The 24,313-nt window shown below is 34.7% G+C and overlaps 3 protein-coding genes across 4 annotated transcripts; all 3 read right to left on the minus strand.

The window, feature by feature from the left end:
- Positions 1-737: 737 nt before the first annotated feature.
- LOC145642487 (protein PHOX4-like) lies at positions 738-4,530 on the minus strand. 2 transcript variants are annotated; one of them, XM_081693691.1, is made up of 4 exons: positions 4,365-4,529; positions 1,953-4,040; positions 1,567-1,804; positions 738-1,183 (listed from the first exon to the last, which is right to left on the minus strand). In XM_081693691.1, the coding sequence occupies exons 2-3, from the start codon at positions 4,036-4,038 to the stop codon at positions 1,656-1,658; spliced, it is 2,235 nt and encodes a 744-aa protein (XP_081549817.1). In that variant the 5' UTR covers positions 4,039-4,040; positions 4,365-4,529; the 3' UTR covers positions 738-1,183; positions 1,567-1,655. The 2 variants fall into 2 exon arrangements, with proteins under 2 accessions (XP_081549817.1, XP_081549816.1); XM_081693690.1 differs by having other exon boundaries at positions 1,953-4,530.
- Positions 4,531-7,628: 3,098 nt separating this feature from the next.
- LOC145642488 (calcium uptake protein, mitochondrial-like) lies at positions 7,629-14,839 on the minus strand. Its single transcript, XM_081693692.1, has 7 exons — positions 14,249-14,839; positions 10,844-10,911; positions 10,077-10,300; positions 9,837-9,920; positions 9,437-9,650; positions 9,052-9,348; positions 7,629-8,315 (listed from the first exon to the last, which is right to left on the minus strand). Exons 1-7 carry the CDS (start codon positions 14,673-14,675, stop codon positions 8,100-8,102), a joined length of 1,530 nt encoding a protein of 509 aa, XP_081549818.1. The 5' UTR covers positions 14,676-14,839; the 3' UTR covers positions 7,629-8,099.
- Positions 14,840-22,015: 7,176 nt separating this feature from the next.
- On the minus strand, positions 22,016-22,684 carry LOC145555536 (uncharacterized). The gene has a single exon (XM_081617270.1). It carries the CDS (start codon positions 22,682-22,684, stop codon positions 22,016-22,018), a length of 669 nt encoding a protein of 222 aa, XP_081473396.1.
- Positions 22,685-24,313: the final 1,629 nt, after the last annotated feature.

Raw genomic sequence — 24,313 nt, forward strand, 5'->3', positions numbered from 1 at the left:
GTACTCCGTATTTAAATACATACCCCGTATTTAAGAACTTCATATACCTGCAACCTTAAGATTTTAAAATTTAAAAAAAAAAAAAGAAAAAAAAAACTTTTTTTTTTTTTTGAGAGAGAAATCAACAATTATTATTTGATGGGTTAGGAATTGCTAGAATGAGAAATGATAGAGTGATAAAGCCACTAATGTCTCAACACGTGTCATTGTCAAAATATGAGATAGTTAAAAATAAAAAGAGGAGGGAATTTGAATTTTAATCCAAGATAATGTGTTGGGATATTAGTGGCTTTCTCACTGTCTCATTTCTCATTCTAGCAATTCTCGGTTCCGCTTAACAAAAATTAGTGTTAAGTTTGGTAAAGTTTAGTTAAAGAAAACATAGTAGATTTAGAAATCGCAAATGAGATAATACAATCGAGGAAAACAAGAAAAGGTGGAATTAAATAAAAGTCTAAAGTTATTATAAAAACAAAATTTAAAGAAAACAACTAAGCACTAGGAATATAGTTTGTGACAATTATGAATATATTTTGTGTACCGTTAGCTAATTTGATTCGAGTCAGTTCTATAACTTCTATCATAACTAATCTTAAGCACTAGAAAGTTTTTCCTTTTCTTAATTAATGAAGGTTCCTAGGGTTAAAGTTGATCTTGGAATGAGCCGAACTAGACCTCATGAGACCTATCCACCTAATATCGAATCGAGAATGAATCTTAATCCGAGCCGAATCTAATGATCTAATTGAAATCATAAATATCAAATAAATAGCATAACATTAAGTGGAACCCTTTCACTTATACATTGTTGCAATACAATTAACGGATCTGTAATTGCTATGTAAAACCAGCAATATGACAATGAATGACAAAGAATAACACCAAAACCACTGCCAATATCCTATATGCAAATCTTTCATGAACAACTTTACAAATTACAATCTTGGTAGTATGCAAATAAGCAACAAATTATCTATAAAGCACAAAAAAAAGTATCTGTGACACTCTTCTGTAATCTGTAGTCCTGTGGGGAAACAGCAAGCTTTTGAAGAAAATGAACTGGCACCGCAGCTCGACCACACTTCAATTACAACACCAATGCTACGACAGACGCTTGTATACGCTAATAAGCCAAAAAGCCATGGACATCAACATTATTGTCCCGCTCCTTCAGAATAAAAACCTACAATGACAGTCGTGTGACAATATTGAACAAAACCAAATTGCACATCAGTAAAGCACATATAGTCAGTACGGAAGCCATGTAGAAAAGAGCATTTTAAATGAAAAAATTTATTAATTCATCTCCCTAATTCCATGAGAAATTAGAAATTGGATAGTCCAAATGTAGTACAATCAACTATACGTGAAAGTGTTGTGATTTGATATCAAAAGCGCCATCAATCAACTTATATCATCAAACAATTTCTTAAAGTTTCAATTTAAAAACAAAAAAAAAAAAAAAAAATAGTTTAACATCCTTGGTGAACGAAAGTAACAAACATGGCAAGTTGAAAATGGGAACAGGGGAAGTTCATTAGGGGGCAAAAAAAGTTGAGTTGTTACCTATTCTACTAAGTAACAGCAGTCAGCAATGGGATGCCATGCTGACCTACTTTGCCATATCCAAACATGGCAGATCTTTACCAACACACTCAAAGATGCTCCAAGATGTGATGGATTTTAGGAACTCGCCGGCGAAACAATGGCTCCAATCTGTTAGATGGAACTCCAAGCTGCCACCGTTTTGCATCATACATCTCATTCCATGCCTGAACAATTTCATCAATTTTGAACTCCAGACCTACAGTCATAGCAAAAAAAAAAAAAAAAAAAAATTATAGCTTACGTCTTCATGTTCAAAATAAAAGCTATTGTTATTACAAATCATAGAAATAAAGTGAAATAAGATGCAGTTAATCAAGGAACAAATATATTCAAGAAGTATATACCTGCTGGTGCAGCTTGGTTCGAGCAATGGTTCTTTATCATAACCGTTATATCTGTATGAGAAGCGCCAGCAAGTTCAAACTTCTCAACTGCAACCTCTAAACATTCCTCCCAAGATGGTAAACCCAACTTGAACTCGACAATAGAGCGCTCGTACAGCAATGTGCCCCATAGAATGTATATTTGTGATCTTAAAATTGAAGCCTGTTCTTTAGCTTCATCAGCAGATAAATCTCTCAGCAAACCATCCAATCCCAATTTCTGCAGCTTAGCCTTGTACTTTTCTTCCTTGGAAAGTCCATTCAAACGTCGCTCCTCCATTTCCTCCCATATCTGCATGCCTGCTTCCATGCTGTCCTCAGCCTTATTATAAAGAAGGAGAATCTCCTGAGTTGCACCTGACTCAAGATCAACCAAGTCCCTTTGCGCATAATGCCAGCAAAGCTTAGCTAGTTCAAACTGCTGCTGCCCAAGGGCAAGGTGACCTTCGTAGAAATCGGGTTTTATCTTAAGAGCTTCTTCGTATTTTGAGCAGGCCTTTGTGTACTCCTTCTTTGCCCACTCAAAGGCTGATTTTATCTGTGACAGCATTGATTCACCAGAAGGATCCTCTGATAAAGATACCTGCTTCCTTGCCTTGGACATATGAACATTGCCCATATTGAACAAGGCCAAAGCTGCCATTTCTTGAAATTTATCAGAAGCGATGTCAAAAAGTTCTTGTGCATCTTCACTTGAAATAGTGTCTTCTATTGCCTCTGAATATATCTTCATTCCAATCTCATGCTGGTCCAAGTATGGATCCGAATCGAACCCAGCATGGTTTTTGAAGAGCTGAGCAAATTGGATAATCCAACTGTCAATAGAAGTTGTATCCTTTTCGCTGTCACAAATTTCTGATTGCTCACTCTTTACAGCATTCCCCTTAACCTTAGAAACTTCCTCACCATCATAAGTAGGTTCTTGGTCAGGGCTAACTTCTGAAATGTATAGCCTGAGAGAGCCTTGTGAATCCCCAGACCCTTCAGCTTTCCTCAATTCTTCTGTAGTAGTTATAGTGACCAAATCACCTTCTGAATCCCTATATTTCACGAGAGAACCCTCCAAATTCGGAAATCGGTCACGGACAACATCCCTCATCAAAAACACATTACAGTTGATAGGTAATTGAGCGTATCTTATATCATCACCATAAACTAACTTGACAGACCTTGAAATAGCTTTTGCTTCCTTAACCATAACTTTCTCTTGAACAACTTCCTTATCCTCAGACTTTGGCACATCCTCCTCAACCTGTTCACGTTTTGACCTAGCATGCACCTTCTTCTCCTTAAATTGCTTACCAATTGACTTATGTCGCACCTTCTTCTCCACAACTTGTTCAGGTTTAGGCTCATCCTCTGCCTTCTTCACCTCAACATGCTCATCTTTAGCATCCTCACCTCTCATATGCCTCCTCTTCTTCTTTGACGACTTCTCTTTGGTCAACTTCTTCTCTTTCGCAACCTTGCGAGAAGGTGTACTACTAGGGGAAAGTGTGTGTTCAATAGCAATAGCAATTTCCTTCTCATCCAGCTTAATACCCCTCGCTTCCATGGTCTTCTTCAGGCTATCACTAAGCTCCAACGCGGTCTGGTTATTAGGCTCCATACTCAACACAATACACACATCCCTCCAAGCTAAATCCAGCCTATTGAAACCCTCAAAACACTTGGCCCTCCTTAAAAAAGCTTTGGTATACTTAGGTGCAACCTCTAATGCCAAATTACACTCATTAATCGCTCTCGGGTATTCACCTAAACCCATTTGCATATAACAACCAGCCATATTTGTTCTCAAATTAGCTACATCTATATGATTACTAGGAAGCAATTTAAGGGCCTTTTCAAACTTCAACATAGCCCCTTCATAATCTTGTTTCTGATACAACTTGCTACCCTCTTCCTTAAACTCTTGTGACATATTAATGAAGATTGCTGTATCTTCATCAAATGCTTTTGAGCTTCTATCAGAACCCTTGCTCGGCTTCGCCGCCGAGCCCCCTTGCTTAGGGGTTTCAGGTTTCTTCTTACCAATAGGCTTCCCCATCACTAAACAAATTATTCAACAATTAAAGCAATACCCAATACCCTAATCAAGATTTTAATCAAAACCCAAATCCCAAAATCAATCAAATATGCACAAAAAAACCAGAAATTTCAAGTTTTGGGGAAAATACCCAAAACCCCAGAATCTCAAACTGCCAAAAATAGCAGAAATTAAACAATAGCAATAACAAAATTAAAGCTTGAGCTAAATAAACATGAACAATTAGAACAATAGAAACTATAAACAGAAGCTCAAAGCTATAATAACAGATTTCAGGAAGTAATTAAACAGGGGATTTTTGGAGGGAAAAGAGGAGAGAGAATTACAAGTGAGATAACAGAGAAGCAGCCACCACCGGTTTTGCAGAAGGTAGGAGAAGTAGAAGAATTCAATGAAGTGAATAAAATACAGTTATTTTTGTTTAAGACAACAAATAAAAATGAGATTTTTGCTATCTGGGTGGTAGGAAGAAAGTATAAAGAAATGGGAATTTAATTTATTTGAGCAATAAAAGACCAAAACTTGAAGCCACTGTTTTAGGGTTCTTTCTTCCTTCAACAAGAAATGTCAACGAAACTTAACAGTTGGACCCACGCGAATTGTTAATGCGTGTGAAAACTTCATCTCTTTGATTATCGAAAATGGTTAAATTGAATTTCATCATCACTAATTTAATGCCTTTTACTGCTTCGATATATGACTAATTTCTATTGCTACTCTCAAATTTCCGATTCTCTATCTTTTGTCAAGCTATGCTTATACGAGTATGTTGCATGTCACATTCACCATTATATTAGCATGCATAGTGCGTAATTCCCTATATTCTCCCTAATTCTTAAGTGAACATATGTTACATTCACCATTATACAGAGTATTATGCATGCAAAGCTTATAATCCCCTATATTCTCTCTATTCCTTAAGTTAAAAAAATTTGGGTATATTATGTGAATAATCCCAACTTTAAATGTTAGTTACTAAAAGGATTCCGATTATAATGATAGACTCCAACATACATTGTAAATTTCCTAATGTTTTTACTGTCATTGTTTAGAAATTTAAGTGGCATATACTGGCATCTTAAATGACAGCTTAAATAAACAACATTGGCTATAATAAGTAAGAAGATGTGTCACGCGCCAATCATGCAAACAACCATGAATGATGAAGCCAGAGTATTGGAAGCAACTTACAGCCTAATACTACAACACAATTTCCCCACATTTTATTAAAATACTACACTTTTGTTGTATTTGGGTTTGGTGTGGGTTTGAAATCCAAATTTCAGCTAAACCTTATTATTTTGGTCCACTAGTACCGACATTATAAATCACTAATGACCCTTATAAAAAGGAGGGATTATAATTATTAATTAATATTATACCTCTGTTTTTCTCTAAGTTATTTACCTTTTGTCTTTTCACAATAAGGAGTATATACAAACTTGATTAAAACCATTGTTTATAATTTATATGAAGTAGATAAAGAAATATACTAATATTGACTAAATTTTTTTATAAGACAAATTTAATTAGGTTAAATGATATTGGATTCTGCATAAGTTATAGTTTTACAATTTTATTTATTTATTTTTTTTTTATATATAGACGATTTAAGTTATAAACAATTCGTTTATGTATTCGCAAATATAGCAGTCAGCCAGTCAATTAACAAAAGAGAGTATATATAATTAACGAAATCCCACCACCCTATGACATAAGAAGATAATATATGGTCTTATACTCTTATATTTTGATTTTCTAAGGTTTTATTATGACATATTTGGTGGGTGGTATAGCCCAACTCATAGCTCCACCACAAAGGATATGAAGAATTTTTGGCAAAAAAGTAGGATACCCAAACACCAAGCTGTCTCTATCAATTAGCCTTTGCGTGATTACCTGTTCAAGTATTGCCCATTTCCTAATTATTTTATGCTGTCGTTCTCACTTTATGTTGGAAAGATCTTGGCCTTTTCTTTTTAATTAAGTTTTCCAAGGATTAATCAAGAGTATTAAGTTTCTTAGCATCTTATTGAGTTTTGAACCTTTGACTTGGTCTACTTCATTTTATTGCGGCCCTGTTCTTTTGAGCTTCTGGGCAGAATAGATTTCAGCAGAACAGAACAGAGCCGAGCTGATCAGATCTTATTATTAGTATAGCAGATTGAAGCAGAGCAGAGCAGCTCTAAAGAACGGGGCCTTAAGTAGTATGAGTAGTTTCATAGTTTTGTCATTAATTCCACTTGGATAAAATTCATTAAAATTTAAGTGCATAATTAATGAATTATATAATTTAAATAAACATATTCCCTAAATGGGTTATTTTCAATTAATTTTGACTTATTTTATCTGAAATTGCAAGTGTATGAGTAATTCTAAAGTATTTTGTCTAAATTTATCTTATTTGAGATATTTTTTTGTTCTAAATATTAAGATAAATAATTTAGTTATGTAGCACACACCCAATTTACCATTGGCACCACTAGACACAAGGTCAACTAAATGAGAAAGTTGACCACTAAACATTAAGAAAGACAAAGACAAGGACTTTGACAGGAAAGACAATGTCATCTTCATCTTGCAAGTGTGACAAACTATGAAAGAAAGTTATTTTGTACATTAGACCGATTCAAGCTATTATTGATAAGGATAAAAGGATCATCAAAATGCCCATAATTTCACTGTTTAAAATAAAATTGATGAGTATAAATGTATATAATTGAGCAATTTAATTACACACTCCATTCAATCAATCAATCAATCAATCAAAGCCTTAATCCCAAAAGTGGGGTCGGCTAACATGAACCAAATTTGATTATTCCGTGTAGTCATCAACATAAATCTTTCTCCTCCATCCCTTACGATCCAAAACTTCATCCTCACGTAAATCCATGCACTTCATATCCTTCCTCACTCCTTCCAACCAAGTCATCTTTGGTCTCCCTCTTCCTCGTTTAATCCCTCCATGGTCCCACTCTTCCACTCTTCGCACCGGTGCACCCTCGGGTCTCCGTCTTACATGTCCAAACCAACGCAGACGATTTTCCCTTAATTTATCTACAATGCCCGCCACACCTACTTTCTTGCGAATAACCTCATTTCTGATTCTATCTCTTAAAGTGTTTCCACACATCCACCTTAACATGCGCATTTCCGTAACCTCCATCTTTTTAATATGCTCTTTCTTAGAAGCCCAACATTCTGTACCATAGAGCAACACTGGTCTTATGGCAGTCCTGTAGAATTTTCCCTTCAACTTTAAGGGAATGCTGCGGTCGCATAACACTCCCGTGGCCGCTCTCCATTGTTAATTGTTAATCTAAAATATTTTGGTCATTTCAGCAGGGGTGTTTTTAAAGGCATTCTAAAAAATAAAAACCCTAAAAAAATAGAGCATAAATGGAATAACTTTAAAATCTAATACAATGTAAATTTAACCTGCCTATACTTTTAATGTACTCTTAATTTTACTAGTCCCTCTGTATCTGTCTTTAAAAAACCCCAGAAAAATTTTAGAGACAGATTATTTGAGAATAAAGGAAAATTTTATAACCACAAATACCCAGAAATATAACAAATGCCAAACAATATAATAGTATATAGTCTATATACTTCATATTTATATAAAAGCAATCAACTTATATGGCTCACACGTTAAAACAGTCGGTTGCTAAAACCCAATTGTAAGGGAAATACATGAAACAAGATATACGAAGTATCTTAATATAACTAGTATTCCTATGAACAAAATTTACAACCACCTGAGTTATGATGGTGTAGTCTAGTATCGTCAGGAGCTATGATTACTTCATCAGATTACAAGTTCACAGCTGCATACAGTCTATTTATCTATACTCTCGATCCGTAGTTGAAGACAGGATGAGGTGACCGCCTTCTCCGGCTTACTGTACCCCTCGACTAACTATTGCCACTTTCTTTCAACAGTCAGACAGATCAATGAGGCTAGCTTCAAAGTTTCAAACTTCCAAATTTGCTACATCAGGTTCCTATATCATGGAACTAAACCGTCATTATGTATTCCCCAAGAATTAAGTTCCGAATCAGGAAAATAGCCGAGAGAAGGAACAACTCTTTGCACAGTTTCGGCAGCATGACAAAAAGCCAAATATTCCTGTCTCGGTTGGTTGGGCAATGTCTCTCTCCCGTCTATGCATAACTCTCAGGAATTCTTCAGCACACAAATTCCCATCACGGTTTGCATCAAAAACGTGAAATATTATTTCCACCACATTGTCATTGAGATAAACACCACACACCTGGAATCCCAGACCCAAAAAAAAACATCAAAAACTGGAAAAAGGAAAAAAGGTTACATATATACTCAATTATGTCACTTTGGGCATCAAGACCATGAATCAAGTTTGTCATGGCTCGGTAGTAGTAGTTGACAGGTTTCCTATTTATTCTTTGTTATGCCGGTTGTAATTTGGAAGACGAGGGTTTGGCATCCATGCCAATGAATAGGGTCTATAGAGGGTTGTATTTGAACACTGGCAATAGTCAATACTACTAAAAGTAGGATGACTTCAATTTCATGACTCCTAACTCACAAATTCCTCATCTAAGTCAAGAGTCAGTACTAAAAAGCACTAAATCTCCAACTAATCTAATGAGGGTAGGCTACATTACACCAGAAAATGTGTCAAACACAACACAACATTACCAAAGATGCAGGAGGCCCAAAAGAACAATTGCCAAATAAAGATATCTTAGCAATTGATATTTGATAGCATAGCAATTGATCTTTGATAGCTTAGCAATTGATCTTTCTCTAGCAATACTTGTAATGATTTTAGCGTAACCAGACTGAAGGCAGCACATGTATATTGTGGCATATCTTGTGCATTGTGCTCCAAAAGAAGACATTGTATATTCACTAATTGAACATTTTCTAATTTTTTAGGATTTATATTTGTGTTCACAAAAACTAACAATGAAAATTTTACGAATAATCCAACTTTAAAATAACAACAATATTCAGGAATGCAATACCTGAGATGCAGCTCGTTGAAAGTCCTTTCTTGTCAATAAACCATTTACTTTACCATAAGCCAATAAGGCCAAAGCAAAAGGCTCAAGTTTTGTACGCAGCTCTGCAAATTTGCGGAATTCGTCTTCTGAAATGCGTGTACTCTTAAGTTGTGGGTCATTGTCTAATTCATCAACCCGTTCAAGCAACTTGTTTACATGCCTTATGTCAGCAGAAGCAACCATGGAGAGAGCAAAATCCTTGGCTGATATGGTCCCTTGTGATCTATAATCATAGTGGGAAAACTCTAATCTCACAATCTGCAAAAATGATGATTGGTCCATTTCATTACTCAAAAAAAGAGAGAAATGTAATGGAGAAATGCAGATTCATAGACAATGAGCTTACTTCGTCATGTAATTTTCTTAAGAATCGGACAAAGTTGTCATATTGTAATGGCATTTCACCATTCTCACCAAAGAAATACTCAACTAAGCCTCCATTTTCGACAGAGCCTCCAAGTTTAAAACCAGGTCTAAGTCCATCACAATGACTAGATCCTTGCCTGTTTTGATTTCTCATCAGAGCCATAACTTTTTTGAATTCATCCCTGTCAATTTCTCTACAACAAAACATGTACACAGTAAATATTCTAAATTCCAAAGTAAAGAAAACGCATAAGACAGACTGTAAGAGATCTGGACAGTTTTATAATCGGAAGAAATATGTGAAGGCCATGACAGGCTTGACAGCACAGAAAATAAAAATGATAGAAGATTGCCATGCAAAATAACTGACGTATACACACCCATTTTTATCAATATCAAACATCTTGAAAGCCACGGAGAAGCTTGATTCCGGGATGCTGAGTAGGGTGACAAAAAAGATGTACCTGAAACAACGACATCTCGGATCACTTCGTACACATCTTGAATTGAAGAATTGGCAACAAAAAGAGTACATGGACTGATAACTAACTTCTCCGACATAGATATAAAACAAAACCTACTGAGAATTCATACACATTGACTAGTACCAAGCAACTCACTCTTTAAAAGAAATTAGCCCATCATTGTTCACGTCAAAGAGCATAAAAAACTCAGAAGTAGGACATCTTAGCTCGCCAGGACACCTCTCCCCTGAAAGAGACCCATCTCGGACCAGACCTGATTCAGATGGGGGAAATACAGGGACAACAGCTCGCATCAAATCTGCCGGTGTCATCAGTATTTCTCCTTCAGGTCTTTGAACTGATGCAAAATACTCAAATACCTTCACAAAGAAAAATGAATTTATTAAAGTGCAGAACACGCAAGATAGTGACATTGGCTAGTCTCGTCAAAGCTTCGAAATTATAATCAACCAATTATTAGTGTTCCTGATATGGGCAAGAGGCCTCAATGACTAAGTACAGGATATTGTATAATGTCAATCGCAAATTAAGAAATAGCTAAGGTCGATGACTAAATCCTTTATGAAGGCATAAACAACCATAGATTTAACTTAGAAGGAGCAACAGAAGCCACCCATGCACACATTATAGCTTACCACATTACTTTAAAGACCCCAAGTAGCTGCTTAAAAGATTTAAAACCATGTTTCTATCTCCTAACATCAAAATCACTAACCAGAAGTGAAAGCTTCCATTAAGGGTCTGTCAATTTTTACCAAGTAATTCAATGTAGTCTATGTTAGGACATTTGGAAGTTTGGCTTTCTTCTTGAGTCCAATATGCAAAGTAAGAACATAAAATTAGAGCGAACTTACAAAAAATGTAACTATAATAAATAGAAGCACATAAGCTTTTATAGATACCTTCTCTGGAGGACTTCGCATTCGTATACGTTTTTCATATTTGAAAAAGACCTTCCTCCTAAAAGCATCTGCCAGAAACAAAAACATATACAGGGAGCTTAATGAACATCAAAGGTACTAAACATATTGAACTTTTTTTTTTTAAATTAGGGGGAAAAAAAAAACAGCAACAATGCTACAGTGAGGACAAAAACAATATTTGCATAACTAGTAAGAAAAAACTAAAAAGGTGCATAAGTGTGCTGATCAGCGACAAAGACAATATTTGCATAACTAGTAAGAAAAAACTACAGATGTGCATAAGTGTGCTGATCAATGACAAAGACAACAATGTAACTTGTGCAAATTTATGTGAATCACGACACCATAAAATTGTTAATATACATTAGGTGAAACAACAGAAGTCTAATGAAAAGACATAACAGTCCAGTGTCAAAATTTCAAGTGGACAAAGTATCTCATATACATAGCATACTACAAGTAGACATAGTTTGAAAGGAGACAGACTCTACAGGGGTAAGATTGCATACACCTGAGACTGAGTACCTAACACACTCACAACTGACCCACCGGACAAGAACCACTTGTAATAGATTAACATTAGGGAGGGCAATTTGGGAAACTTAGTACTTTTAGGTTAGTAGTCACTTGACCTTAGTATAAATAGGGGTAGTATATGCAGTAGGATGGCATGTGAATTGTGAGGAAAAAAATTGAGAGTAGTAACCTCAAGTTACTAGGAGAGTGATAACCTAAAGTTATCAAGAGAGTGATAGCCTTAAGCTATTAATCTATCCCTTTTGTATCCAATTTCAGCCATTATTAATCAAAGTATCAAGCTTTTATCTCTTAATTAGTCTTTAAATCAGAAAATACTTAGGCAGTCCATAACACCACTATATAGGTATTGGGATAGTGCTGTTATTGATGGGGTAAGAAAGCCTTGAATTTCTAGTATTAGCTATCAAATACACATTCTATTAAATTGCCAAGCATAACCTAAAAAAAGAAGAAGAAGAAAGTGGCAGTAATCGAACAATGCAAAACTCATTGCAGTTCCAAGCGTAAGGCTAAGACTGAAAGCAAAAAAAAAAAAAAAAAAATGAAGATAGTGTCAGTAATCCAATAATGGAAAACTCATTGCAGTTCCACAAACCCACGGAAAAATAAATGCACCTAAAGAGAGTGTGTTCCGTAGTTGGAAAAAGTTCGAAAGCCGTTGTGAGGAGGATATAAAAGGCTGTTATTGTAGTTGCGATATACTATACAAACTACAAAGTCAGGCTACCAAAAAATAACATTGATTAAATGTGTAATGAACTGAGATCAGTCACACAGCAATACCAATATAACAGCAAGAATTTCTGATTTTAACTTGCAAATTAATAACGATTGAAGCTTTGATACTAATAGATAATGGTGAAAGGATTACAACCGATAGTGTTAATAGCTTGAGGCTACCACTCTCTAAATAGCTTGAGGCTATCAAACTCTAACAATGGCTTGAGGCCATGAGTCTCACTAGGTTTCCCTAATACAATTTCTGCCTCCTTTCTCAATATCTTTCTTCACTTCTTATAATTGCATTCTCCCTCCCTAGGATGATTCTAGACTGAGTTTTTTTGTCTCATGTGCACAAGTGGCATCTCTTAGTATATTGCCTATTTACCCTTCTAATGTACTACATTTGATCACTATTAACAACTAAACTACCTGTATTACCCTTCCCTTAAGATAGTTCATTACAAAATGATATAGAAAAAGAATTTTCCAAATATAATGGAGGTGCAAATTGTTCAGGTTCAGCTCTGAAAAAAATATATATAATTCCAATGAAGCAGTTAGATTTGCAATTTGATCCTTTGTCTACAATTGATTTGCAGCTTAAGCTACTCATTCTAAGAAGCAGGTCCAGTGAATTCCTCTTGCAGACACAAAATAAAAATGGCATTGAAGTACAAGAAACAAGAGTTCTCCAATCAACCCATTCCCAGACGCCCAGACAATAACTTTGCTATACAAGCAGGAAAAAATGTACTACCCATTACCCAATTGGAACAACCTTGCCCATCTTCATTTCGAGGGTAGAATATCAAATTCAAGTTTTATACTATAATTACTCAACAAAATTAAACAGCTATGATTTACCATAAACAGGAACTGAACCTAGTTTCAGAAATCATACAAGAAAGTGGAGCAGGAAAATGGTGTGCAAAGATTTCATTTTTTCGCCATGAGTAATCTACATAAGGGAGCAGAAATTGCAAGAGGTGGGATACAAGAACAATAACATTGAGTTAGCCAACAAGTACACACATTTACCGCAATTACCAAAAGCCTTACTGACCAAGATGGGTTGTTAAAGACTTAAAGTCTGTCTTCATAGCCAAATTTGGTTCTTGTAATGCACTCACGCTGAACTCAAGGCCCTTGCAAGGGGTTATATCTTGCTTGGGTTCTAGGCTATCAAAAGGGTTCTAGTAGAGCTAAATAACATATACCAATGCCAAATTCAAATGTATAATACTGAGGATGTGCATTGCGGTGAAGTAATGCACAAAGTGTATTACTACACGATGTTAGCTAGTAAAAAATATTCGACTATTTGATTAGAGCACACCTTACACCAATCGCGAGGCCAACAAAGCAGCGGACTGATAAGCCAATAAAAGAGACAGAAAGGCGTAAACAAAAACAAAATCCATTATAACTCTGTTCCATAGATCAGTTGTTCCAATTCATACAACTCCCTCTTATTGTCAGGAGTCAGGGCATTGCATATTCTTAAGTTCAACTCTTTAACACATCTTTCGCAATGTTCTTGAAACCACAAAAATAGTTTCCTAGATCAACCAACATTAGTAATTTGCATACCACATTGCAATCAAAAGTAACAAATTTGCATTCAAACACAGTTCAACCGCGGAATCTTCCCCATTAGATTGTATTCTCTCCTTTTCCAAAGATATTCATGTTGCAAATTATACCCAATTGAACATATTGCATATTCAAATTACACAATTCAATCACAAATCACAAATGACACATCCACATTATTATGTAACCCATATTGCACTATAACATATCAAACATAACAAGGCCAATTTCACCTAGCATCAAGCCAAATTCTACAAAACAAAACAATAACCTACAATTCCACGTGGATACCAACTACCTTAGTCGGTAAAGTCTCGAGGGTGGTATTCAAAACCTCGGGGTTGAATCCAATCTACATCATTGCCTTTGCGACTCCCTATACACCAACAAAAAACAAATAACCTAGAATTTCTCACCTAATCTAGATAAACAATCCCAAATAAAACATTAAGCAATTTATGCATCATAATTCATAAGGAGTAAATCATAACCTCAAAATCAAAAAGAAAAGAAAAAGAAAAAACATACCCGGAAAAAGAAATCTGGAATTCTTCAAGGAGAGAGAACGAGGAGCAGATTCCAAATAAGAAATCGAAGTAGCTTCTGTGGGAGCAGATGACCAATCAGCAAAAACTAACATTGATTTTCCTTTAAAATAATCAAAAAAAGATGATGGAAATGAAGAATTAACATTTTTATTATCATTATCAACAATATCATTATGATTAGGAGAAATTGGGTAAAACAAAGCCCCCAAACTTGATCCAACTGCAATTCCAGAAACCAATTTCAGAACCCATGATTTGTTGTTGGATTGGGAGCAAGATGATTGTGGGTCCCCCTTGATTGCGCCACTTGCTGCGGCGGAAGAGAGGTGGCGAACAGGGAGACGTTGAGCTGAAGATAGAAGATGAATTGATGGTTTTGATGTTCGTAGAATTGAAGAGGAAGACATTGTTGATGTTTGATGAAGGTTGCGATAATGGCGATTGATCGGTGGGAGGTGGTTGATTTAGAGGAAAATGAAGATGAATTGATGAAATGGGGGAGTTTTCTGGGTAGGAGTATATTTATTGAGAGGTTGACTATTAGACCACAGAAATTTGTAAAATTGCAACTGTGATTCTGTGAGCCAAAAACCACTTGCACGGTAGGTGTAAACGGTAAAGTCTTCGTGGTGCACCCCGTTAAAATAAAAATACTCCATATTTTCTCCCTTTTTTTAAGTTACAACTTTGTTATTTTTCCGTCTCTTGAGCAATAGAGGGACTTATGTGGGTAGAAAAGCGATTAAGAGTAAAAAAATGTCAAAAATAGAAAGTGTTGCAACTAATCAATAATATCCAAAATATGAAAGTATTGGAATTAAAAAGTTAATCATATGTTCTTTTGGATTAGATAGTGAGGATAAATATAAAAAAATAATACAAGTACTGGTTACTCATAAGTCTGAAGATAACTAAGGGCATGTTCTGATTTACTGAAGTAGGCTGAACTGATCTGATTGGAGCTTAACTGAATTAAACTAAACTAAACTAAACTAAACCGAAATGAATTGTTTATGAGAGAAGGAAATTAGGGGAACTTAACTGAAATTAAGTTGAAGAGAACAAGCCCTAAGGTGGTTAGAGATTCTTTTCGATTGACATCGTGGATCGATTCTTATGTTTTTCTAATTTAGGATCTATTGGACATCTGAAAGTCAAATTAATAGAACACACCTTTATAGAGAAGCTAATACTTTGTGTATATTTATTTAAACATGTGTAATTGATAGTTCACAATTCCTTTAACTGTTGTATAAGTTTGATCAGATTTATTTTTAAGTGAGTTGTTGATGGCTTTTAGTGATAAACTTGGCAACGCCAATAAGTCGCCATCTATCACATGTCAATTAAAAAGTCTATCATTAAAGATGATGTTTGCCTGATGGGGTTACCATGAACTATGGAGACACCACGACTATGGTAAAGATAATCTAAAGCAAACACATCAAAATCATCAACTACATTACATGATTACATTAAGTCCAAGTCTTGCCAAATATTGATGCTTAATCATTCTATATTATTACTCCTTTCTTTAGTTAAAATAGCTTCTTATATACATTAACATTTGTGTCCAAAAAAGTATGTATATATGCATTAACATTTTCTCCATTGCACACTCATGAGTTATTATGAGTCCTATGACAAATAATATCTTAATTTTGTATTAACAGATGATAATCGCATATATGATCAGAGGCGGATCCACGTTGACGCCTGGGGGGGCACGTGCTACCCCTACAAAAAAAAAAAAAAAAAAAATGTTTTTTTTCTGAAAAAAACTACCTTGATATTTATATAAAGATTATAATCCGTATATATATTAACTAACTTCAGCATTGGTTCAGTGGTGAGGAAGAAGAATGGTGAAATGTATTTGTTCCTCCTCAAGGTCATGGGTTCGAGACCCCCTTAGTTGTTGTTGTTGCTGGTTTTTTGTTTTTTTTTTTTTTTTTTTTTGTTTTTTTTTTTTTTATTTTTTTTTTAAACCCAAATGAATTTCTACTTCCGTCAACACAATGATAAGCTATTACCTATTACTAAACATGGGCACGGGCCGTGCCGGCACGACTCCGGCCAGCCCGGCACGGCGGCCCACCTGTGGGCCGTGCCGTGAACACTTTTTTGGAAATCGGCACGGGCACGGCACGTAGCACGGCGGGCGGCACGGTGGCCGGCACGTGGGCTGGCACGCTGGCACGACCCGCCGGCACGGCACGACACGAGCCCGCCATATAATAAAATAATTTAATTATTTTGTATTATTAAATTATCGTACCGGCTACCGTCATATAATAAAATAAGTTATTCTTCAATTTTTTGTGTTTTCGGATTATTGCACTCGTATTTTTTTATTATTATATGCATTGTTATTTTTTGCTAAATTAATAAAATTGTTTTTATTTGTTTATATAAACTTAAACATAATTATTAATTAGATAAATAATTTATATAACCTAAATTAAAGTTGTTCAAAAAATGTAAACAAATTATATTAACATTAACATAAACATAAATTAATCACATATATTAAGTTGTACTAAAAAAATATATATATATATATCGTTTAATTCCTTTTTTTTCATTTATTAAAAAAAAAAATTAAAAAGGGTGGCACGATTTGGCCCGCGGCCCGGCACGGCACAGCCCACAAGGCACGTGGGCTGGGGTGTGCCAATTTCAGGCACGACACAGCACGGCCCCCACCGCGGCACGGCCAGGCACGGCCCGCGGCGGCACGGCACGGCCCGTTGCCCATGTTTACCTATTACTATCTTTCCAAGATAAATTTCTTTTTCCATTTTCACACCTTTTATAAACAATCCTCATAATAATATGAAATACTCTCTCCGTTATATTCAATGACATTCTTCTTATTTTCATTACATGATATTTATTGCAATTATTTGGCCACTATTATATCTTGTTTATATATTAGTATGAAAATTTACACTAAAATGAATATAAAAAAAACCATACTCTATGATGTCTCCATCTGTGTTTAAGTAAATGAAATGTTTTGACTTTTTACACAAGTAATCTAATTCACTTTGACTAATGTTTGTGATTTATACATCAGAATAAATATAGAACGTGAGTACTTGTTAGTATTGTCTCAACGAAAAATTTATTAATATTCAATTGTTATAATTTTATTTTTAAAGATATTTTCAGTCAAAATTTTACATTAGCATACGTGCATAGGAAAAATTTATGCCAAAGTTTTCCATATAAATTCATAAGCAACTTTGACTTAAAAAATAAAAAAAATAAATAGGTGGAAAATTTGTCATAGTATAATTGATATCTAGAATATAAATTATTTGTAAAAAAAAATAACATGCTTTAAAAAAAAATAATAACCTTGTCAATATAAATGTTTGAATTTAATTTTTAATTATTGTATGACTACACAACGCATTATATTCAAAATTTAACGTACTTTGTTGGCGGATTATATTACGTTACAACGCCATTATATTGTTAATTTAATTGTCTAGTGCTACCCCTAGTTAGGATTCCTGGATCCGCCACTGTATATGATCCGCAAGCTAAGGACCTTAGAAGCCCAAATCACAAATTGAAGGAGCTCAATTGCCTTACATTTCTTACCTCATTTATGAAGGAATTCAAAGTAGGGTTTTCACCATGAACAAACAAACATTGACTTCTCAACCACCATAACTCCTCCTCATCACTTAGAGTACGGCAACATAAAATACCCTACTCCCGAAGTATCACGTAGTCACGTAGCTTTAACTCCTTTAAGGCAAGTGGTTAACACTTTCTTTTTTTCGAGTTAGCACACAACACGCTAATGAGTAATGACCCTCGCTCCTACTCCATACATGATGCTTAGGACTTCATAACTTTCATGTCAATGCAACAATCAAAGAGGGGAAAGGGATTTCAGGATTGCAATTTGTACGTTGAACAACAATTATGATTTTTGATGAGTCAAATCAATAAAATACTTATTTATTGTATATAAAATAGTAAAGAGTCGCTTATAGTACTTCTGATTTCACATTAAAATATTGTAATTAATTCTTTCTCATACCAAATTTGTCATTGAATATAATCACCTTTTTAGTTGAACATTTCTTGCATTTGACGAGAAATTAGCACCCTTTGCCTTTTTCTTCTCTTTTTGATAAATAGCACCCTTTGCCTTTGTAGAGCTTGAATGGCCAATTAATTAGCCACCACTCTAAAGTTAAGCCACATGTACATAAGTTAATAATTAACTACTTCAAGTATATATCAATGATGAATTTCAAATAATATATTGAAATCATTACAAGTCATTCTTTTTTTCTTTCTTCTTCAAAATTAAACGTTAGAATTTTAAAATTCAAATGATGAAAATAAAGCTAGAAGTTTATAGTTAGTTAGAAATTTTGAACTCCAATACAAAGGTTGATACACCAGCCTTATATTAGCTTTAGAATCTTCTTTTGACATGTACTTAAAAAAACTAAAGTATAATTAAAGCATGAGTTTCATAATACATTTCCTTAGATGAAAGAAAGTCAAATCCGTGGGGGGAGCGCATATATTGACTTTGCTGACTTTAGCAAAATATTAGTGTAGTCATGATATTTGGAATGACTCCTCCATTGATGGATCATTGCTTTGATTTTAAGCTCTTGGTAAAAAAAAAAATAAGAGACGAAATTTTGTATATACTACGGGTCTATTCTCATTGACTGAACTCGGCTGAACTGAACTGAACTGAACTGAACTGAACTGAACTGAACTGAATATTTTATAAGAGAAGAAAATTAGGAACTGAACTGAACTGAACTGAACTGAATTTCAACGTATGAGAACAGGTCCGTACGTATAACACAAATATAATGTAGGATTTATATAATTATTATATTATAAGTAGCTAATATGTTAATAACATGGAGCTAGAATACAGTTGTACTTTGTAGTTCTCTAGCTTGATGGTGATGGTAATTGACTTGAGGCATTTGACTATGAGGATGCATGTGTATGTTGGTGACCTTGGTGTAGGTGGTGTAGTGTATTAAAGAAATAAAAGAAGATGGCTCTTAGGGGGGCGGTTGTGTTAGCGTTAGGATGATCGCCTGATTTTATTTGATATTCGAAAAACGTTGAAATAAAGATGAAATACCATGCAAGTAAACATATAAACAATAATAATGACATAGTAGCGAAGTTAACATCAACATCTATAAATTTAATTTGTTTATAATCAAGTACATTTGAGCTTGTAATCAAGCATATGTTAAAAGACTTGTCTTTAAATATGAACGTTATTATAGTAGTGCTAGGCCCGCTAATCTAACCCGCAGTTTTATGAGTTCATAATCTTCTTAAAACTCTTGTTGAACCAAACACAGCTTCCTAAATCTTAAGCAAATTGGAAGTTAGATATAGGAGCTGAGGAATATATGAACAATTCCATTCATTGCTTGCTGCATTGTTTTCTCAACTACTGTAAATACTAAATAGCTTTATAGTTTTCTGCTTTAAAGTGTGAACAAATTTTTGTGTATTTGTAATCCAACCAAATGATCACATCATAGTCTCATATTGTCATTATAGTTGCATCCACTGATCAATCAATTAATAAAATTCCATGTTACATTGTTAATATTATCAGATGTCATACGAATATATATATTTAAGGTATGTATAACTAGTTATCAGAGAACCAGTTAAAATAATCAAATCAAGGTAAAAATTATTTAAGGTATGGTATGTACAACTAGTTTGATTTTGGTAAATACAATTTAAGTTTTTTTTTTTTTTTTGAGAAAATAATACAATTTAAGTTAAGCAAAATTAAATTAAGTTCAAAAAATATCTGATGAAGAGAATTATTTTAGTAAATTGGGTCAATTTTAGGTCATGTAAAGATTGTGAGCTTGTGAATGTGATAATCTACCCGATTCACTTCAATTAATATACACATACTCGAATGATTAAACAACATAATTGTTTGTCCTATTAAATATTATTAGGGGGCGTTTGGTTCAAACAATGGTATAGGTTTGGAATGAGGAATGAAACCTGGGTGGTATGGGGTTGGAACTTAATACTTGATTTCATGTGTTTGGTTTTTATCTAGGAATGATAGTTTTCCTTTTAATTTTAAACTAAAGGTATGGGTATGAACCATACCCACCTCCCCCCTTGGGTTTCAAAAACCCATACCTTGGGGGTTTGAGGTATGGGTTTGAAAAATAAAATTTCTAGAAACAAACACAAGGTATGGGTTTTGGTCATTCCAAACCCATACCTTATACCTAATATGCTTGAACCAAACACCCCCTTATTATGTTTATTGGATTGTCATATAAAAACTAAGATTTACTCCATAATTAGCAATACATCAACAATTCAATATAGTGCTAAAGCGTTTATTTGTAGGACCTTTTCTATATATTTTTTGATGCAAAGTAAGTCCTTTTCTATATGGCTTTCGTATTAGTTATTAATTTATCATGGCGTTGATATCAAATTAAACAAGTGAGCCAAATGAAGCAAGTCCACAAGTTGAAGAGTACCCAATCTCCCAGACTCCCACCACTAGTCCATTCAAATAACAAGAATCAAATCCCTCATTAAAAGGTCATGATATTTGTGTAATGTTTCCTTCGTTTACTCTTCCTTAACGCGTAATCTTCGTTTATTTTTTGGTAAAGTTAGCATATTCTCCGTATTCTTCCATCTTCCTCTTCCACGCAAAGGTATTCTCCGCACTTGTGTTCAATTTGTCCATCCTCTTTTTCTTTTTACCCCATCTCTTCTAGAACCATTCTTAGTAAACCACTTCACCGTCAATTTTAAAAGTGTTTTTCCATTATTATATACCAGTTCAAAAAACGTCTTTTAACCATTTTAATTATTTTTTCAAATAATTTATGCCATTTTTCATTAGTCATCAAACCTTGACCTTTACGCTTTAAATTTACTAGTCCGTAGTCCAAAAGTCAAAGGAAAAAGCCGGGTTTAAGTTAAAGTAGGAACAACATTTAGACATCGTGATTAACACTTGAGCAATTGAGGGCTACAGGATCCAATTTTCATCTGAAAGTCTGCCACATATAACCAAAAGAGGTAAATTATGAAATTAATTTAAGCAGTAAAAATGGGGTCAAATAATACAGTTAAAAAGAAATAAATACGGAGTAATAATAATAATAATAAAAAAGAAAGTACCTGAAAATGGAGGCAACGTATAAAAATGACGGCGAGACCAAATCAACGGCGAACAAACTGAACGGAATATACGTCGACAAACGGAATTTGCCTCCAATTTTTAATGGCGAACGTAACGGATACGTCCAACCTCAACGACTGCACACAAAACACACGCACACTCAATACGCGCCGATCAACAAAAACACAAACGAAAAGATCGATTCAAATTCAATCAAAAAAAAAAAAACCTCAAAATTGATCAGAACATAGAAATTCTACTTGTATTAAATCTAATTAATGCTTAAAATCGATTAATTAGATTTAAAATATCTATAGATTTTTTTTTTTTTTTTTTTTTTTTTTGTAGGTTCACTGATTATGTACAAGCTACAATGTCCAAATTGTTCATCCAATAATCAAACATTCAAACCAAAAATCTCCAGATTTAGTCCAGAATCCATCATCTTCCTCCATGATCACCATCAGATCTTTGCAAATTGGAGCAGAAACTCGGCAAAAATGGCGGAAAAATTCAATTTCAAATTTCAACCAACCTTTTGAAACCAAATCAACGAACATCATAATCACCATTACCAGATTTCGACATGAAACGAAGACGACTAGGACGACGCTGGAAATCGAATCTCCTTTTCTGTTGATGAGACGACGGACGAATCAGAGCCGTTAAAGCACGTTTCACCCAATCACCTTCAACGGTACCGATTCTCACAAGCGAGTTCGTCATCGCAGATCGCCGAAGATTCAGTCTACTTGGCGAGCAAGAAACCGAGTGAGAATCGCCGTTTCGAGCAGCGTTTCGATGCATTGAACACCGAAACGAACCAGGATGATTCGTCGGCGAACACATACACGTCCTCTTTATACTGGCAGGTTTCGAAACGACTTGATCGCGCACCGAAACGCGCGAGTTCGGAGAGTGAGAGCGGTGGCTGAGTGAGATACGAAACGGCGCAGTACTCGTCGAAGAGAGATTAACTCTCGTCGGAGACGACGACCGGTGGAACAACGACGATGAAAGAGGTGAGGAAGACGACGATGACGCGAAATTCGACGGTAGAGATGAAAAGGAAAACGGATCGGACGGTTGAGATGATGGCAAAGATGAATTTGAGGAAGAGTGAGAAAATCTACGAGGAGGTGAAAGTGAACGTTGAAAGGAAGGAAAAGTTACGGGGAGAACTGGAGCATTAGAGCGTGATTTAGAAGAAGCCGCCATTGATGAAAAGCTTGAAGAAGAAGAAGAGTAGAGAGAAAAATGGAGGGAAGGGTATTTTGGGAATTTTAGGGCCCCGAGGTGGGGAGATGGTTTGGCAAACTGCGTAATAAGAGATGAAAGGGTTGGTTATATAGAAAATTGGGGTAAGGGTATGATTAGGAAATTAGAGGGTTTAATAGGGGTAGATTAGTAATTAAGAGGTGGACAAAGAAGGAAGTGCGGGTGAGGCAGTGGGGATCTAACGGCTAGGATTGAAGTGGGTGTAAATGTGAAGAGTACGGGATTTATGGCGTTTTTTCAACGGGTTCTTGTGGCCTGCTATATTGGTCGACACGTCTCTTATTTTTTTATTTTTAGGGATCTTGTTTACAAAATACACTATTCTATGCTACGTATTTCAGTGTATTGTACTCGTACTCTGTATTTCTGTATTTGTATAGTTGTATTCTTGTGTTGCTACTCTGTTCAGAATTTACGATATGATCGACCGAATGACCGATCGCTGGCATTGTTTAATGCTATTTATGATATTTGAAGTTTATAATCGATTTATATACTCTATCAGGCAGTGTATTGTACTCGTACTCTGTATTTCTGTATTTGTATAGTTGTATTCTTGTGTTGCTACTCTGTTGAGAATTTACGATATGATTGACCGAATGACCGATCGCTGGCATTGTTTAATGCTATTTATGATATTTGAACTTTATAATCGATTTATATACTCTATCACGACTATCATGCTTCTTTGCATGAGAGTTTAAAGTGTGGATATGGCATGTGCCCTTTTTATACTTGGAAATATTCTATGTGAACGTAGAAACGTATGAAATTTGAACCCCTTTGTGTCATACTGACTCTTAATACCATATTAAATGACTAACTCAACCAAAACTTTATATGATTGTTGAAACGCGTGATAGATTTATAAATTTTATTAGATTGCATGGTATGTATATTGCAATAGGGGAAGTACTTCATAATAAAGAGTGCAAAGTTCTCTTTTCAACAATTCTACCTTTCAATGTCAAAAAAAAAAAAAAAAAAAAAAAAAAAAAAAAAAAATTCTACCTTTATAGATCGATTTTGGAAATCTTGTTTTACTTTACTTTCATTTTGAGTAACTTTACGTGTTTACCTAAATTGATAGAGTTAACACATAGTATAAATCATTGATGTGGAATTTTTTTGAAGAAGGTGCGTAATGAATATGATGAGGATTCATTTTTGATAGTTTTGGAACATATTTTGCTAATTTAGATCGTTAGATTAAAGTTACCCGTCTTAACAACACAACTGCAAATCTATATGTCAAAATTTGCGATATGGACCCGTCAACAATTCCATCGGCCGGATAACTTCATATTGATTGGTAGAGTTTGTAGATGGAGTTCTTAATTTTTTGGATCAAACTTAACTAGTTTAAACTAGAAATTTCTTAAATTTTTGGTTGGGATGCTAAGGAACTTTTGATTAAGAAGCAAGAAGTAGCTAGTTGTTCTTCACGAAATCGTGAAACTTTAAATAGGAATAAAAAAACGTCGGTTATACATGACTATCACACATCAGTTAATGACAAAGTGTAGATCGAAGAGTGGATTGACAGATGAGTTTCACCATTTCATACCA

The sequence above is a fragment of the Chenopodium album genome, chromosome 8, assembly GCF_948465745.1.
Source record: "Chenopodium album chromosome 8, dcCheAlbu1.1, whole genome shotgun sequence".
Classification (NCBI taxonomy): Eukaryota; Viridiplantae; Streptophyta; class Magnoliopsida; order Caryophyllales; family Amaranthaceae; genus Chenopodium; species Chenopodium album.

Coding starts and splice junctions, on each gene's coding strand:
- LOC145555536 (XM_081617270.1), bottom strand. CDS start 22,684: ATGGCGGCTTCTTCTAAATCACGCTCTAATGCTCCAGTTCTCCCCGTA.
- LOC145642487 (XM_081693690.1), bottom strand. CDS start 4,038: ATGGGGAAGCCTATTGGTAAGAAGAAACCTGAAACCCCTAAGCAAGGG. Junction 1,805..1,952: donor GAACCAAGCTGCACCAGCAG/GTATATACTTCT, acceptor CTATGACTGTAG/GTCTGGAGTTCAAAATTGAT.
- LOC145642488 (XM_081693692.1), bottom strand. CDS start 14,675: ATGTCTTCCTCTTCAATTCTACGAACATCAAAACCATCAATTCATCTT. Junction 10,301..10,843: donor TGCGAAGTCCTCCAGAGAAG/GTATCTATAAAA, acceptor TTCTTTGTGAAG/GTATTTGAGTATTTTGCATC. Junction 9,651..9,836: donor TTTGATATTGATAAAAATGG/GTGTGTATACGT, acceptor GTTTTGTTGTAG/AGAAATTGACAGGGATGAAT.